Here is an 18,405-nt window from a genome sequence, read left to right as displayed (position 1 = left end):
GGGGGTCATATTTGACCTATCGGCCAAATTGAGTTAGGCCAAAAAGGTCCACAACGAGTTGGTGGGGGGTTGAGGTGGCACAAAGGGAGCGGGGGCGGATGGAGTCGCGGTGCGACAGCGGTTGGTCGTCGCATTCTTCCTTCCTTGTGGCTGGCGTTGGGAACTGCTCGGGCCGGCGTCGGGGCTACCCAAATTAGCTCCAGCGAGCTGGCTAGCCACCTCATCCTCGCCGGCGTCGGATAGGGATACCGACCTCGACCGTTTGCTGGAGGAGCTGGAGTAGGATGATACACCTCCCCTATACTTCGGATGCACATGCACCTCCTGCCAAGCACTGAGGTACTTGAACGGTTTGTAATTTATGGATTGGTAGGTCGCCAAGGCGGCACTGATGATGTCGAGCTCGCTCCTACCGCTCCCCGCCGACCGCTCTTCCTGGAGGTAATACCCCTGGAACTTTTCGATTTCTTCATTGGCTCTGAATATGGCATTGCGCACCATACTCTCATTGCGCTCGATGGTTCCAACCGGACGGTTTTCATTGTACCGACGAGAGACGCGCCACCAAAACCTATCCCCGCTTTGGTTCGTGCCTATCTCCGGATCTTCGGAGATAATCAAATAGGCTTTGAATAATTGATCCATCTTCGCCGGAGTGTACGGGGTGCGGACACCACGAGGAGTAGGGGGAGTATGAAACCGCCGCCGCTCCCTCCCGATCTGGGTTCGGGTGCCCACCCGTATCGCCCATCGGGGGCATCTTGATCGTCCACCGGGTAAGGCCGGTAGCCACCCGAAATTTGAGAACCTTGCATTTGAGGAGGGGCCGAAAATTGCATTTCTGGACTAGGAAATGGTTGTGAGCCGAACCATTCGTGGTTCCAACCGCGGGAGTCGGAGGGGTGATCGCCGGAGCCGGACATTTTTTTCTGTAAGTAAGAGCGAAAGATTGAGAATTGATAAGGGAAGATGAGAGAATTTAGATGAGAATTGTGTAGTGGTGTGAAATTTTTGGTGTGGAAGTGGGGTAATTATAGATGAAAATGTAAATTTTATGAAAAAAATTGAAAAATAAATTAAAAGTGGGGAGAAAACGGATATAATTTATTGGGAAGTGGGGAAATATTTTTTTTATTTAATTCGGATTTTAAAATTAAATCCGATTTTTTTAAAAAAAGAAAAAACGAAATTCCCAACGGCATTGCCGTTGGCCAATCAGGCGCCGCCACGTCAGCTGCTCAACGGCACGGACGTGCTCGATGCATCGAGCAACGCCGTGCCAGCAGCAAGAGCACAGCGGCGAGCAGGGGTCAGCCGCGCCAGCAAGCACAACTGCGGATGCTCTAAATTACAAGACTATTAGTATCTACTTTGCTAGGATATTATTTCCGCTCCAAATAGCTTGTTAAATTTAGAGTATTAGAATTAAAAATTTTAATCCGATAAATTCCAACTTGATTAGTAACGTGAATTAAATTGTTATTTTTCTTAAATTTTATGCACTTTTGAGTGATTTTGACACTAATTTTGGTGTAGGTCGTGGTTTAAGGCAAATTAAATAAAGTGACGAAGTTCATAAGATAAAAAGGTAAAAAGAGAATTATCATGCGTAGTGGAATAGTAAGTAGTGACCACCCGATGTGAATCTAATTTGCATTACTTTTCCTTAGGGACAAAGGTGATTCGCTCACCCCAGGCGCCCCCATAACCCGGCCCGACATCGCTATGGAGGGGTTCAAACACGGTACCTCAGCGGCCCATTAGGTGGGAGGAACTTACACTGGTAACCAGCACACAAGGAGCCACCACAGTGGTGAAACTCCCACACTGCGGCTGCCAGCATTCGATCCTGTCTGCTTAGGGACAATCTACCACCCAGGAACCAACTGAGTTAAGCCCGTGCGGGCTTGCATTACTTTTCCTAATTTGTTATTCTGTACGTGAAGACGATATAAGGTCATGGAAGTGTCAATACAATTTTGTAGGTAGTGTTTTAAGACAGAGAAAATAAGAACATACTTCAAAGTCAAAATAGATGAAAGAAGGGTATCAGTCAAAATTAGCGTGTTGAAGGGTTCACGCTATGCAAACTTAATGGAATGCTGAAACCGCATTGCCCGAACATGACATAGACATCGAACTGTCGAGTTCGCAACTCCAACCAATAGACTACGTTTATCAATGGCCTGGTCTCTTGCCAGGTCATTTTTAAAATTTTAAAAAAAATACTCCCTCCGTCCCACATAATTTGGGACACTTTGACCGGGCACGGGTTTTAAGAAATGTAATGAAAAGTGAGTTGAAAAAGTTAGTGGAATGTGGGTCCTACTTTTATATATTAGTTTTATAATTAAATGTGAGTAGGAATCCGTTAGTGAAATATGGGGTCCATTACCAAAATGGTAAAAGTGAAATGAGTCAAATTATGTGGGACAACCCAAAATGGAAAACTGGGTCAAATTATGTGGGACAGATGGAGTAGAATTTGAAGAAAAGGTCCCTCTCTTTCCTCAACCAATGGTCTCTTGGAGGCGGACCATAGACTGGCTAGTCTCATCCGAATTTACTATATCAACTAATGAGATTGTGTCATTTTGGCACAATGTCATTAGTAGATATATATTTTATTTAAAATTTAAATATCTTTTGTATATTATATCACAAAATTATAAGTATTATACCAAAATTTATCATTTTTTATTCTTTATAAATAGAGATCACATTTAATATAGTTTTGCATACAAAAAATATTATTTTTTCTCTTCATATAATCCTTTTCTTTGATATAATTTCTTAATTTTTATTTATCCTTTGTTGTTCATACAGAGGATAATGAAAACAATATATTTTTGAAATTCCTAAATTTGTTATATAGAAATTTTGTTATAGAGTTATAATATAAAAATAAATATATAATAGTATGGTTGAGTGGTCATTGATAAACCATAAAAATGGTATGGTTGGATTGGATGGATTGATGAGGTGGATGATGAGGTCGATGAGATAGAAATTAATTAAATATTAAAGAGGTGGATGGTTGGGTTGGGTTGGGTTGGGTTGAGTTGAGTGGTTGCTGATAAACATGGTCTAATACACCTAACGAACTTCTAAGTCCGTACTATGCAAAATCAACGAATCATCGAGAATGATGTCCTCGTCCAAAGTAAACCCAATCCACTAGACCCACTAACTTCGCGTCATGCCAGGTCAATGGGTTGTCAAGAATGTCTTAGAGTCCAAAAGAGTCTCGATAGACTGTTAGTCCGGCGCATGGCTCTCAGAACCATCTCTTTTTCTTGCAATTTCCTCAAAATTGATGAATTAGCTTGAATTACCAAATTTGAATGCTCAGAACCATCTCTATTTCTGCTCTTTCTATCCAATAGCAGTGCGGCACAACGAGGGAGTACTTTCTTTTCCCTTGTTTGCTCTTAAAGTGTACATAATAGGGAGCTACGGCCACCGCCCGAGGATACAGCTGGGCCGCGGTTCCCTATAGGGATGGACAGCGAGGGCCGCGGCGGGGGGTGGATACGGGCGGGCCGACTAGTCAACCTGGACACGGCGCTGCCCGGGGCGGCCGGAAAACCTTTTCTTTTTTTTTTGATTTTTTGTTTTTTTTATAAAATAATGTGATTTGTGACACGGCTGGGCCGCGGCTCCCTATAGGGGTGGACAGTGAGGGCTGCGGCTTGTCCACTATTAGGCTGAACAAGGCTTTTTGTGGTTGTGGAAAAAAAAATTGGTTGTAGACAAAAATTTGTGGTTTGGCCTTGGACTTGGCCAAACTATCGTGGACACCCTAGCGTACAAGAAAATTCAAATTGATACAGAGAGAGAATGCTAGGGAGACTCGAACAAAATGAAGCTTTTTTTCTTTCTTTCTTGGTAGAGCATTGTATTGACTGGCCATACAAAGGAGACCCAAATTTCAAAAGGCAAAAGGAATTAAAGCAAGAAAAAGCTTTCTAAGGAATAAGACATTGCTTTCTCAAAAACCCAAAATCCCCTCCCCCCGCCAAACAAGGAGGGAAAGGGCTTAATCAAACATTCAAAGAATGAGAAAAGAGGTTTGTGTTTAATTTTAAAAATTGGAAAAAGTAAATATTGGGGCGGATTGGATGACACCCTAAACTCAGCATTTCTTCAAGGATGGGCTCATAGAAAATGAAATTGCAAAATGCTACGTTCAAGATTTAAGTCTCGAACATCCAATTTGCAAAAACCTCAAGAAAGGGAGGAATCAAGAGAAGTAGCAACATGAGCTCCAAAATTTGAAAATTTGTGTTGAGACCAGCATCCATCTCTCTCATTTTCAGCAAGAAAATTTAAAGCAGACCTTCCACAACGAATGCATATTTACTTCAGTTGTGAATTGAAAAACAATTGATAGCATTTTCCCTCTTCTCTCACACTTTGCATTTGACTCTAGTGGAATTCTTTATTGTAAAACACCCAAAACCCAAACATAAATTGAAGGGGAAGGACAAATTGACTTCCATTAAATTGAAGTTTTCAATTGGAATCGCAGTGATTATCGCAAAATTGTAACTGCTGTTGCACACTCGCTGTTCAAGCTCAATTTCACGACACAAATAAATTTGAAAATAGTATTTAGGATCCGTTTGATAAGGCCTTACACTTTTGGCCCATTGGTGTTTAGCTTGGCCCGAGGCAAAAAGCCCGAATATTTCACTATTCTTCCAGAATATTATATCCCAAAATTTACTACTATATATTAATATAAATCATCTACCCAAAAATGCCATCCCCATGTATCGATTTATAGTTACTATCAATTTTTATGATTTGGATGAAAATGGTCATAGATTCAATTGCAGTGAAATTTTTATGCTTAGTATATAGTTTTACATGTAGTTTGTTACGCGAGTTAAAATTCTTAGAGTCTGTGTTACTTTTTTGGATCCCTCATTTTCAATGTTTTGAATACTTGAGTATGACAAAGGAGAGTGAAAATGGTGATTAATATTTTAACAGGGAGATTGAGTGAGGAATTTGTTTTCAAATATGGAAAATGTGCATCTTGAGTAGGACAAACTAAAAAATAAATGTGAACATTTTGAGTGGGACGGAATGAGAGTATACTAATAAAATTTTTATTTTTACACTATGGAGTAATAATTAATTTTATGGATTGGAAACTGTAATAAGTCAAAAAATGAGAAAATATATCATTAATAAAAAAACAGGGAGAAAAATATAAAGAAATTAAAAGGGAAGATAGACAAAAACAGGACTCCATTCATATGCACCATTGTTAGTTCACCATTTTATCACCTTCCAATTTATAACTTTTATTTCCCAATCATCACATTCCCGCAGAATTATTCAAACCCCATCCACCAAACACACCTAATTTAAATTTTCACTAGAAGATTCTCAATTCCAACATAAACCTCCATATATACATATATTAATCTTAAATAAATACCACGTTTGACTTGAGTTGATACAATCTTGCTTATCATAATCCGCCATATATACACGTAATAATCTTAAATAAATAACCCATTTGACTTGGGTTGATACATTACTGCTTATCATAGAAGCAACTATCTATTTTAATCCAATTCACGATAATATACGACAAGTCCAAACGTTGATGACCTAACCCCCATAAAATCCCCCAACTTTTCCTTTCTATATAACTCAAGTCGTCAAACCACAATTGCAACTCCATTTAATTTGTATAATCCAAATCCACAAAACTATAATTATTGTGTAATTTATTTCCGTCATGGCGTTGAGATTGCATTACGTGGTAGTATTAGTGTTGTTCTTGATCGAATATGGGATTTCACAAGATGACATAGATTTGACAAAAGGGGCATCATTTATTTTTGGAGATTCATTGGTTGATGCTGGAAACAACAACTATTTGCAAACATTGTCCAAGGCCGATATCACACCCAATGGTATTGATTTCAAGGCTTCGGGTGGGAATCCGACCGGCCGCTACACCAACGGAAGGACCATCGGGGATATCGTGGGTAAGTCTCCTCTTTTTTATTTTTTTTTACGAATCAACACGACAGAGGGCTAAACACATTTTCCCAACGTGCTAGGGGAGGAGCTAGGTGAGCCCCGTTACGCGCTTCCGTTTCTCGCCCCCAACACCACCGGAAGAGCTATATTGTACGGCGTCAACTATGCATCCGGAGGTGGCGGAATCTTGAATGCTACCGGAAGTATTTTTGTAAGTACACTTGGGAAACGTGCATCAATCACAAATATCAGATTTTTTTTAAGGACAATTGAGTAACATGACATACTATAATTTATACTAGTAGTAGTAAAAAAATGTTACAATTTGACAGGTAAACAGGCTATCGATGGACATTCAAGTAGATTACTTCACCATCACAAGGAAGCAAATTGATAAATTGCTAGGGGCATCAGAAGCAAGAGACTATCTCCACAAAAATTCAATTTTCTCCATCACAATAGGGTCCAATGATTTCCTCAACAATTATCTCCTCCCGGTCGTCTCGATGGGTGAAAGAATATCACAAAACCCCGATGCCTTCGTGGACGACATGATCAATCATCTAAGAACACAACTCACGGTGTGTATATATATGTGTCTTATATAATGTTTTATGCGTATTGATCGTATTCGAATTCATGTATAATGAGAAAATGAAATGCAGAGACTTTACCGATTAGACGGAAGGAAGTTCATAGTAGGGAATGTGGGGCCCATCGGTTGCATCCCGTATCAAAGAAGTATTAACCAATTGAAAGAGAGTGAATGTGTATCGTTGCCAAACAAGCTTGCGCAGCAATATAACGCTAAGTTGAAGGATCTTCTGCAACAATTAAATGAGAATCTTCCCGGCTCCACTTTTGTGTATGCTAATGTCTATGATCTTGTGATGGAACTCATCACAAATTATGCCAACTACGGTGACGATTCTTCCCTATAGGCAACTTCGTTAGGAAGATAAATAATGAACGAAACATTTTAGGTCATATATTTTCAAGATAGATGAATTATACTACTATATACCCTACTAAACTAATTAAATGGTTACATTGAATGTCCAGGATTTGCAACGCCAAGCAAAGCTTGCTGCGGCGACGGCGGGCAGTACGCGGGAGTAATCCCATGCGGGCCGACGTCGACCATGTGCTCGGACCGCGACAAGCACGTGTTCTGGGACCCATACCACCCAAGCGAGGCAGCTAACCTTCTCATCGCCAAAGAGCTGCTTGACGGCGACCAGAGATATATCTCTCCAATCAATCTTCGCCAGCTTCGAGATCTTTAATTAAATTTCATTATTCATAACTCGGGAATCTCATGTATTTGTTTCTTAATGTACGTATTTCTTGTTTTTTTTCTTTCTTTCAAACGTTTGTTAAAAGTTAATTGATATGTCCGTTTTTTTCGTAATGTTATTGTGGTTACGAGCTACTGAAATTAGGCCACGACACATGAATTAGATTAATGTGATCATCTATCGATACGTGGATGCAACATCATCCATCGTATGATCATGTCAATATGGAAAGTAGCTGAGATTCAAAATGAATGAGTAGTTGAACCAAATTAGTTACTACTGCTACTACCATATTTATTTTCGTAAAATAGCTATTTATTTAATTTTACATTGGTGCCGTTACAATCCACAATCAAAGTACTATTGTTTTCCACATGGGCCAGGACGGAACGAGTAGTAAATTGCATGAATGTGGGCCGAAAATTGAATTGATGTGGGTTGAGTTGCATGAATGTGAGCCGAAAATCCCCCCCTGTTTTGTAGTAGTAATTGTTTTCTACTATAAATAATTGATTTGGTATATTAATTATGTTTCCTAGGGACTGATAGTATATGGTAAGGATTTGACCTTATTTTATTTTGTTTCCTTTTAGTTTTATATTTTTCTCTTTACCTATATCTTTTTTTAGAATGAAGTTTTATTTATGTATGTGAGTTGACCAAACAGTAAAGAGGTTAATGCCTAAAACCTTTGGCTTCCGATTTGAGTTTTCCGTGGCACAATCTTGTAAGTTTACATTCATTTACCCATAAAAAAAATGAAGTTTTACTTTGCCTATATAAAGGGATCACTATGAACAAATAATATTTCTAGAATGAAGTTTTACTTTGACTATATAAAGGGCAGGTCACTATGAACAACAACAACAGAAGTTTATTTTATATCTATACATAGTATAAAAGTGGAATTTTGGAGAAAATAACAAGATTGACATAATGATTTTTTTCAATAAATATGAGGAAATAAACCTGTTCCATTTTCAATTCACTCCCTTTTCTGTCTCTTATTTTACCAATTATATATTAAAACTCATTTCATTTGGAGTACCGCTTAGTCTATTTTTTTGGACAGAGGAAGTATAATATTTGTCAATTTATCTAAATTTTTTCTGAATTGATGATTTAAGTTCACCTAGAATGTGGATTGTGGAATCTATGATTTATTGGATATTCTACTCTACCAAGGATGGATTGTTGACCCATATGCCTGCATATACGTTGTTTATTTATCTGATTGGCTAAACTTGCAAGAAATTCGTGAAACCTAGGATATCCAACAATCTCAAACTTTCTCCTCTTGTGACATTTTGTTGTAAAATATTGAACTCAGGTGATGATAGTTACTGCAGCTCAAATGTTGATAAAATTTAACAATATAGAAGAATGATTACGGGTTCAAATTAAAATTGATTAATGTTATGATTTATTGTCTCTTGTGTACTGCGGGGTCAGGTAAATAAGTGATTTATTGAATCTCTTTTTTATAATTGGAGTATAACATAATGTAACTATCATCTGGTCATAATAAATCTTCTTGAAGTGCATCATCTATTTTTTTTAGTAATAAGTCCTATTTGTTCATTCATCGCTATTGTATAAAGTATAAACCAATAGCATTTAAAAGAAGTTTTTTGCAAAAATAACAAGATTTTTTTAATATGAATGAGGAAATGAAAAGGTTTTATTTATTATTTTAATAATTAGAGGAAGTGAAACTGAAAAGTTTTTTGAAGATGATAAGAGTTGCATTGCTTATAAATTTGAACTCTTGATCTCATATTCAAAATGTGATGGCTAATAATAATAATAATAATAATAATAATAATAATAATAATAATAATAATAATAAATCTACAATGTTAGTGAAGAACATAAAAAATGTAATCTTTCAAAAATATAGTTCTGATGTGTATTTATAAAAGTTGCAACAATTTTTGCTAGTATTAAATTTAAAAGGGGGCAATTTTTTTAGGTATCAATTTAGGTACATATCATTTAAAAATATGATATGAGTTTTTTTAACTTCGATTTAATATCGTTTCAATTTTATTTTCATTTTTTAAACTTTTTTTTATCAGAACTAGTACTCTCAAACCCATAAAAGATATTTCAGTATATTAACTATGCAAGATTTGAATTTTGACATATTATGGCATTTTTTAATCCAACTATTACCACTCTTTCGATTTAATTAATCTGTTGTTAGACACTTTCGATTTGGACTTATGATTTGGGCTTGCGGCACTTTGCAAATTCAAGAACTGGACTATGTGTGAAATGATGAAACAATATTGGTTAGGCATAAGAGCATCTCCACTGGGCGGACATCCCACTAGGACATCCACTAGGACATCCCAAAAACACCTCCTGCCACGTCACTAGGACTTCCCATCCCACTGCCACGTCACTAGGACATCCCCTACCTATGTCCGCCCTTCCCACTAGGACATCCCGCAATAAAAAAATCACAATAATTTAATTACGTAAAAACGGAAATATAATTTTGACACGGAATACGGGAAAGCAAAATACGGGCAAAAATACATATTCATAAAACATAAAAAACACATAATTAGAAAAAGCAAAATACATAGTCATTCAAAAAAAAGAAAAATACATAATCCAACATCCCCGGCTCACTCCGCGCTGTCCTCGTCGCCCGTGCCGCCCCGTCGCCCGTGCCGCCCCCATCGTCCCCTCCGCTAATCTCGGCGGACATCATCCCACCCATGGCCCCCATCTGTCCCATTCCCGGTACCGTTGTCGCATTTCCGCTTACGTTTCCCTCCAGGTCGATGGGAAACGCCGGAGTCTGCGATTCGCTCGTGGCCGGGGAGTTCCTATCGTTCTCCATTAAAAGTAGAAATGAAATTTGTAGTAAAAGAAGAGAGAAACTTGTTAAGAGCATCTCCAATGGCGGACGTCCGGTCGGACATCCGGTCGGACGTCGCGACGGGCGACCGGACGTCCGCCATTGTGGCGTTAAGGGTCGGATACGGACGTCCCGTGAGGACGTCGGGTGTCCTCGGACGTCGGCGCGACGGGCGGGCGGACGTCCGCCATTGTGGCGTCCAGTCGGACGTCCGGTCGGACGTCCCATTTTTTAATTTTTTTTTAAAACTCTATATATACGGCTCGTCGAATTTTATTTCATTCGCACCACTTGTGTTAACAAGTTACTCTCTCTACATCTCTAATTTCAAGTATATCTAGAATGTCTAGTGAAAGTGATAGCGAGAATGAGTTGGAGGTCGCTGTTGAAGGTGCGATAGAGAGGCTGCTACAATAGAGGTTGCAGCGGCGGCAGCAGGCGGCGGTACCTCGGCCGATCCATCGTCGAACTCAAGTACCCCGTGACCACATTGCTGCACATATTCGGTTGTATGCGGACTACTTCGCTCCGCAACCGCGTTTTGGGGAAGCCTTATTCCGGCGACGCTTTAGGATGCATCGTCCGCTATTTCTGCACATCGTGGGTGCTTTAGAGATAAGATACCTGTATTTTAGGATCAGAGAGGATGCAGCTGGCAAACCCGGACTCACGCCCTTGCAGAAGTGCACTGTCGCAATCAGACAACTGACGTATGGAGGCGCGGCCGACATGTTTGACGAGTACCTCCACATTGGCGAGTCGACAGCCGTCGAGTGTCTGCAGAATTTTTGCGCGGGCGTGAGAGCGATATTCAGGGAGCGGTATCTTCGGAGTCCGAGCCCCGAAGACTGCCAGATGCTGATAGATATGCATGGGTCGGTGCACGGGTTCCCTGGGATGTTGGGCAGCATGAATTGTATGCATTGGGAGTGGAAGAACTGCCCCGCCGCCTGGAAGGGGATGTACACTACCGGCTTCAAAGCCAAGCATCCCATGATGATCCTTGAAGCTGTAGCTGACTACCGGTTGTGGATATGGCATGCTTATTTTGGAGTCGCTGGGTCCAACAACGACATCAACGTTCTCCAGTCGTCGCCCCTGTTCAACGCTCAGTGCAATGGCGTTGGTCCCGCCATCAGTTTCGTCGCCAACGGCAACCAACATAATATGGGGTACTATTTGGCGGATGGGATATACCCAAACTGGCCCGTCTTTGTGAAGTCAATCAAGCATCCGCTCGGACAAAAGAAGACATACTTTGCGAGCCGTCAGGAAGCAGCGCGCAAGGATGTGGAGCGGGCATTTGGTGTGCTCCAGAGTCGGTGGGCGGTTGTGAAGGGTCCTGCACGGCAGTGGTATATTCCCAACATCGGCGATATCATGTACGCATGTATCATAATGCACAACATGATTGTCGAAAATGAAGCTGCGGAACTGACTCAGTGGACCAACGAAGATGATACGGGTGCAGGTCCAAGTCACGGCGTGGCCACCGCGAATGTGAATATGGGGGTACCTCATGGAGAGGTCGCGCGGCTGCGTGCATTTGCCGACATGCGGCAAACAGATGCCCATGTTCGACTTCAGCAGGATATCATCGAAGAGGTTTGGACTCGGAGGGGTTGACGTGATAATGTATGAAGTTTTTTTTTATTAGTATGCAATTTTTTTTTTCGAATCATGTATGTTTTTCCGATGAAGTTGTTAATTTTTCCGATAAAGTTGTTAATTTTTCCCGTAATTTTTTTGAATAATGTATGAGGTTTGGACTCGGAGGGGTTGACGTCAAATTTTATTTCCGTAAATGTAAATTGTTTTATTTGTAAATGTATGATTTTTTTTATTGCGGGATGTCCTAGTGGGAAGGGCGGACATAGGATGGGATGTCCTAGTGACGTGGCAGTGGGATGGGAAGTCCTAGTGACGTGGCAGGAGGTGTTTTTGGGATGTCCTAGTGGATGTCCTAGTGGGATGTCCGCCCACTGGAGATGCTCTAACAACAAGTGGTGCAAATGAAATGAAGTTCAACGAGCCGTATATATAGGGTTTTAAAAAAATAAAAAAAATTCGGACGTCCGAGCGGGACGTCCGACCCTTGCCACAGTGGCGGACGTCCGCCCGCCCGTCGCAGGGACGTCCGAGGACACCCGACGTCCTCACGGGACGTCCGTATCCGACCCTAAACGCCACAGTGGCGGACGTCCGGGTCGCCCGTCGCGACGTCCGACCGGACGTCCGCCATTGGAGATGCTCTAAGAGCATCAGCAGTGGCGCGGAATTCCCGGCGGAATTCCCAAAAACACATCTTATCACGTTATACGGACTTCCCACTGCACAGTGACGGACATCCCCAAGGACTTCCCACAATTAAAAAAACCACAAATTCACAAACTAAACAATTTCCGGAATTAAAATTTCTGACACAAATAGAGAAAAAATTTTCATTAAATAAAAAGAAAAGAAAAGTACATTTCACTAAATTAAAAAAAATACTATGTACTTAACAATTTTATCACCTGCAGCTGGACCTTGATTTTTTTTTTGCTTAATACAAGGAGTGCAATTTTATTTGTGTGGTAAATAGGAGTACCATTTGTGTGATCAATTAGCATATAACAGCCTTATTATTTTGGCTTGAATATTTTGTCAATAACCTTTATTGTATATTAATCCTGAATTCCTGATACTTTCATTCGATCAATTTCTACGTTCAGTTTCTTATTACTAATATTATTAGTTCTTTTTTTGAATTCCACGTTCAGTGTAATAATATTGAAATAGTCAAATGATGGCATTGTAATTTGTAAAAGCAATAAATTTCCAAATATTTATTTCGGTTTAACATGACAGGATGATGATATGTGAATATCATGAATTCATGTTTGTTGGAAGTCATTAAACTTCGTGATTGCAAATTATTAGTAGCACAGTAGTATGTTTTATACCAAGTAAAAAAAATTTAATGCAATAAACGGAATTCCGCGCGGACGTATGTGGGAGTCAACGCAATGGCGGACGTCCGCACGCCCGTCATGAAGGAATTCCGCGTAACGGCGCGGAACTGCGGTGTCCTCGGCGGAATTTTGTATCCGTGCATACCATGCACAATGGTGGACGTTCGCCGCGGAATTCCGGCACGCCGGTCGGAATTCTGCTAGGACATGCGCCATTGCTGATGCTCTAAGAAACAATCCTTATAAATAAGGAATTAGGGGATACTTCCTCCGTACACGATTAACTGACATCAATTTCCTTTGTTCGTCCATCCAACACCTTTACTTTTTAATATTTTTTTATAATGGATCCTACATTTCATTAACATATCTCACTCAAAATTTATTATAAAACTAATACTAGTATTTAAAAGTATGACTCATATTCCATTATTTTTTTTCAACCCACTTTTACTAGTAGTAGTACTAATTTCTTAAAACTCGAGCTTCGTCAAACAACTTCAATTAATGGGGGATGGAGGGAGTATATTGTAAACTCAAATTGAATTAATCTTATATAAATGGTGAGATTAATAAAAATTATTAAAGAGTTAAAAATGAATATTCTAGCTTCGGACCATGACCAAATAAAATGTGAGTCATTTTACTCACTAGTCGACCCTTCAATTTAAACCATTCGAACCATGAGAGCATCCACAATGGCGGCGAGCGGACCGGCTAGCCGACCCTTGGCGCTCGCCGAACAATTGTAACTGGCTAGCCGAATTTCGGTGAAAAAATCGGCGAGCGCACACCGATTTCCGAGCGCTGGCCGCCATTACAGGCTCCGGATCGACGAGCGAATTTTTTTTATTTAATTTTCGAAACACTATATATACGCGATTGGCACGTCATTTTCATTTGCACCGCTTGTTTTAACGAGTATTCTCCCTATCTTAATTTCTGTACAAGAGCAACAACGCGAAATGGATAACAACAACGAAGGTACTCCAGTGACGAGTGGGTCTCAAACTCCCTCGGTACCCGTGGGAAGTGGATGGGGTCCGATGCCTGGGTACTACAACATGTACCCGTGGCAGCAGATGATGCACGGGATGGCAGACGAGGGTAGTATGCCCGGGATGGCAGATGGGGGTAGTATGCCCGGGATGGCAGACGGGGTTAGTATGCCGAGATGGCAGGGAGTACCGGAAATGCATCCCGGTATGCAGATAATGTCGGGGTGGGCACCCGGGATGCAGATGGTGTTGGGGGTACCGGCGATGCAGCCCGTGCCGCAGGGGACGCCGGGGAGGACAACGTCTATCGCCCCAGTTTTAATTTTTCGACTGCTTCTTCGCACACATCGACCCCATCAGAGACGCAGTTCACGCAATTTGAGACTTTCTCCTTAGAGGAGTTGGGGTTTGATCTTCTCTGGGTTCCGGAAACTCCCGTTCAAACGGGTGGAGTATGGCGGGGTCGGGGCGGCCCAAAGAGGAAGGGCAAAAGGGTCGGCGAGTCATCGCAGCCGGTTGATGACGACAGCCAGGTATGGAGGAAGTGGACGGATGCGGAGAACGTCGCGCTGTCCAAGGCGTGGGTGAGTGTTTGTGATGATCCCCTCACTTCGAACAATTAGAGGATCGTCAACTTGTGGGTCAAAATAGCAGCAGCCTACAAGACATTTCACCCGGAGGGGAGGCCAGGCAACGGGGAGGAGTGCCGGAAGGCGTGGGACCGAATCAGGGCTGGGGTCTCCCGATTTTCGGGCTTGTACGCCAACGCCATCCGCATGCAGAGCAGTGGCCAAACTGACGAGGACTGCAGGAGGATAGCGGAGAAAGCCTTCCCCGTGTCCGAGCTCTATAAGGAGTTCACCTACTGGAAGTGCTATGAGGTGCTGACAGACTCCGAGAAGTTCCGGGCAGGTGTCGACGTTGGCTGGCCGAAGAAGCGTCGACTGAACTATACCGGTGATTACAGCGGCAGCAGCGGTGGTTCCCACGACCTCCCCGAGGGTGTTCAGGAGCTCCCGTCCCCTCCATCGTTCGCTCGCCGAACTCACCCGGCTGGTCAAAGGCGGGCGCAACGGGAATCGAGGGGGGTCGCCGGGGGGTCCCAGGAGGTCCATTCGGCATCCCCCCTGTTGGCCAGTCGACAACCGATCTCGCCTTCTTCTCGCGTCAACAAACGCGGGCTCATATGGCCAAGACCTTAGCCGATTGGAAGACGACAACTGACTCCGAGGAGAAGAGTTTTCTTCACGCAATGCTCGTGAGCATGCGAGCCGATTTGAATGCCGCCGCGGCACGGTTGGGGGCGATGGCAACGTAGGCGACGAGGAGTGAGACGGAGGCGGGTTTTTAATTAATGTATTTTTTTAAAATTAATGTAATTTTTTTAATTAATGTACTTTTTAAATTTTAATAATATAATTGAAGTTTCTGGGCTATTTGCTTGTTTTGATGTGATTGTTAATTATTTGTTTTATATAATTTAATTCCGTATTTAATTCCGTATTTTGTGTGATTGTAAATTTAATTCCGTATTTTGTGTGATTGTTAATTATTTGTTTTATATAATTTTGAGTGATGTGTCTAGGCTATTGCTGGGCTATTTGCTTGTTTTGATGATGTGGCAGGAGTATTTTTAATGCTGATGATATGATAGGAGAAGTTTGTGGCTAGGCTATGGCCGGAGTATTCTTACCGTGGATGCTCTGACCAAATAAAATGCGGGTCACTATTAATCACTCGTCGAGCTTTTAATTTAGTCCATTTAATCAGTTCAAGTCAATAAACAAACACGCTACCTGTCTTAGAGCATCTCTAGTGGGCGGACATCCCACTAGGACATCCCAAAAACACCTCTTGCCACGTCACTAGGACTTCCCATCCCACTGCCACGTCACTAGGACATCCCCTGCACAATCCGCCCTTCCCATCGCCCTTCCCACTAGGACATCCCGCAATAAAAAAAATCATACATTTACAAATAAAACAATTTACATTTACGGAAATAAAATTTGACCGAGAATACGAACGGGAAAAATTAACAACTTCATCGGAAAAAACATACATGATTCGAAAAAAAAATTACATACTAATAAAAAAAAACTTCATACATTATCACGTCAACCCCTCCGAGTCCAAACCTCTTCGATGATATCCTGCTGAAGTCGAACATGGGCATCTGTTTGCCGCATGTCGGTAAATGCACGCAGCCGCACGACCTCTCCATGAGGTACCCCCATATTCACATTCGCGGTGGCCACGCCGTGACTTGGACCTGCACCCGTATCATCTTCGTTGGTCCACTGAGTCAGTTCCGCAGCTTCATTTTCGACAATCATGTTGTGCATTATGATACATGCGTACATGATATCGCCGATATTGGGAATATACCACTGCCGTGCAGGACCCTTCACAACCGCCCACCGACTCTGGAGCACACCAAATGTCCGCTCCACATCCTTGCGCGCTGCTTCCTGACGGCTCGCAGAGTATGTCTTTTTTTGTCCGAGCGGATGCTTGATTGACTTCACAAAGACGGGCCAGTTTGGGTATATCCCATCCGCCACATAGTACCCCATATTATGCTGGTTGCCGTTGGCGACGAAACTGATGACGGGACCAACGCCATTGCACTGAGCGTTGAACAGGGGCGACGACTGGAGAACGTTGATGTCGTTGTTGGACCCGGCGACTCCAAAATAAGCATACCATATCCACAGCCGGTAGTCAGCTACAGCTTCAAGGATCATCGTGGGATGCTTGGCTTTGAAGCCGGTAGTGTACATCCCCTTCCAGGCGGCGGGGCAGTTCTTCCACTCCCAATGCATACAATCTATGCTGCCCAACATCCCAGGGAACCCGTGCACCGACCCATGCATATCTATCAGCATCTGGCAGTCTTCGGGGCTCGGACTCCGAAGATACCGCTCCCCGAATATCGCTCTCACGCCCGTGTAAAAATTCTGCAGACACTCGACGGCTGTCGACTCACCAATGTGGAGGTACTCGTCAAACATGTCGGTCGCGCCTCCATATGCCAGTTGTCTGATTGCGACAGTGCACTTCTGCAAGGGCGTGAGTCCGGGTTTGCCAGCTGCATCCTCTCTGATCCTAAAATACAAGTATCTTCTCTCTAAAGCACCCACGATGTGCAGAAACAGCGGACGATGCATCCTATAGCGTCGTCGGAATAAGGCTTCCCCAAAACGCGGTTGCGGAGCGAAGTAGTCCGCATACAACCGAATATGTGCAGCAATGTGGTCACGGGGTACTTGAGTTCGACGATGGATCGGCCGAGGTACCGCCGCCTGCTGCCGCCGCTGCGACCTCTGTTGTAGCAGCATCTCTATCGCACCTTCAACAGCGACCTCCAACTCATTCTCGCTATCACTTTCACTAGACATTCTAGATATACTTGAAATTAGAGATGTAGAGAGAGAAACTTGTTAACACAAGTGGTGCGAATGAAATAAAATTCAACGAGCCGTATATATAGAGTTTTAAAAAAAAAAATTTAAAAACGGGACGTCCGACCGGACATCCGACTGGACGCCACAATGGCGGACGTCCGCCCGCCCGTCGCGCCGACGTCCGAGGACACCCGATGTCCTCACGGGACGTCCGTATCCGACCCTAAACGCCACAATGGCGGACGTCCCGGTCGCCCGTCGCGACGTCCGACCGGATGTCCGACCGGACGTCCGCCATTGGAGATGCTCTTAGTTAACACTTTGTGACAATTCTTCTTCCTCGAAAAAAAAGCAAAGGATGAAAGTTAGAAGAAAAGTAATGTTGTCACATTTGTAGGTGGGACAAAGTAGAGAAACAAAAGGTTGGAATTGTATTTGTACCGAGATATGGAAATGATCTTCTGACACGAATTGTATTGTAGATAGGATTATATTCTTCCTAGTACTATAAGACAAAAGGAAAAGGACTTTTTCATCTAGCAAACCGACACCCACCAACTGACAAACAAATAATTTTAAACAATTTGACATGAGCTTAACAACATTAATTGCACAGCATGCATAAACTATGACAACAATTGGATGTATATATATATTTAATGTAATATAGTAGTACCATATTTCAGTAAGTAGGGAATAAAACTTACAATCTCATACACTCATGTAAATAATGCAAGGAGCAGAGAGAAGACTCCCATCCAACCCTTTAAAAAGAAGAAAGACTAAGAGCATCTGCATCGCCGTCTCGATGCGGGTTCGGTCTCGTCTCGGCGAGACGAGACAGCGATGCGGGTGCTTCGTCTCGTCCCA

The 18,405-nt window shown here is 42.3% G+C and overlaps 1 protein-coding gene across 1 annotated transcript; it reads left to right on the top strand.

Annotated features, from left to right (window-relative positions):
* The first annotated feature begins 5,722 nt into the window (after window positions 1-5,722).
* On the top strand, window positions 5,723-7,438 carry LOC121807318 (GDSL esterase/lipase At2g23540-like). The gene is made up of 5 exons (XM_042207541.1): window positions 5,723-6,011; window positions 6,087-6,217; window positions 6,339-6,587; window positions 6,672-6,927; window positions 7,069-7,438. Exons 1-5 carry the CDS (start codon window positions 5,759-5,761, stop codon window positions 7,290-7,292), a joined length of 1,113 nt encoding a protein of 370 aa, XP_042063475.1. The 5' UTR covers window positions 5,723-5,758; the 3' UTR covers window positions 7,293-7,438.
* Window positions 7,439-18,405: the final 10,967 nt, after the last annotated feature.

The sequence above is a fragment of the Salvia splendens genome, chromosome 6 (genome assembly GCF_004379255.2).
Source record: "Salvia splendens isolate huo1 chromosome 6, SspV2, whole genome shotgun sequence".
Taxonomy (NCBI): Eukaryota; Viridiplantae; Streptophyta; class Magnoliopsida; order Lamiales; family Lamiaceae; genus Salvia; species Salvia splendens.
The sequence above is the reverse complement of the archived record's forward strand: the minus strand, read 5'-3'. Positions and strand labels throughout refer to the sequence as shown.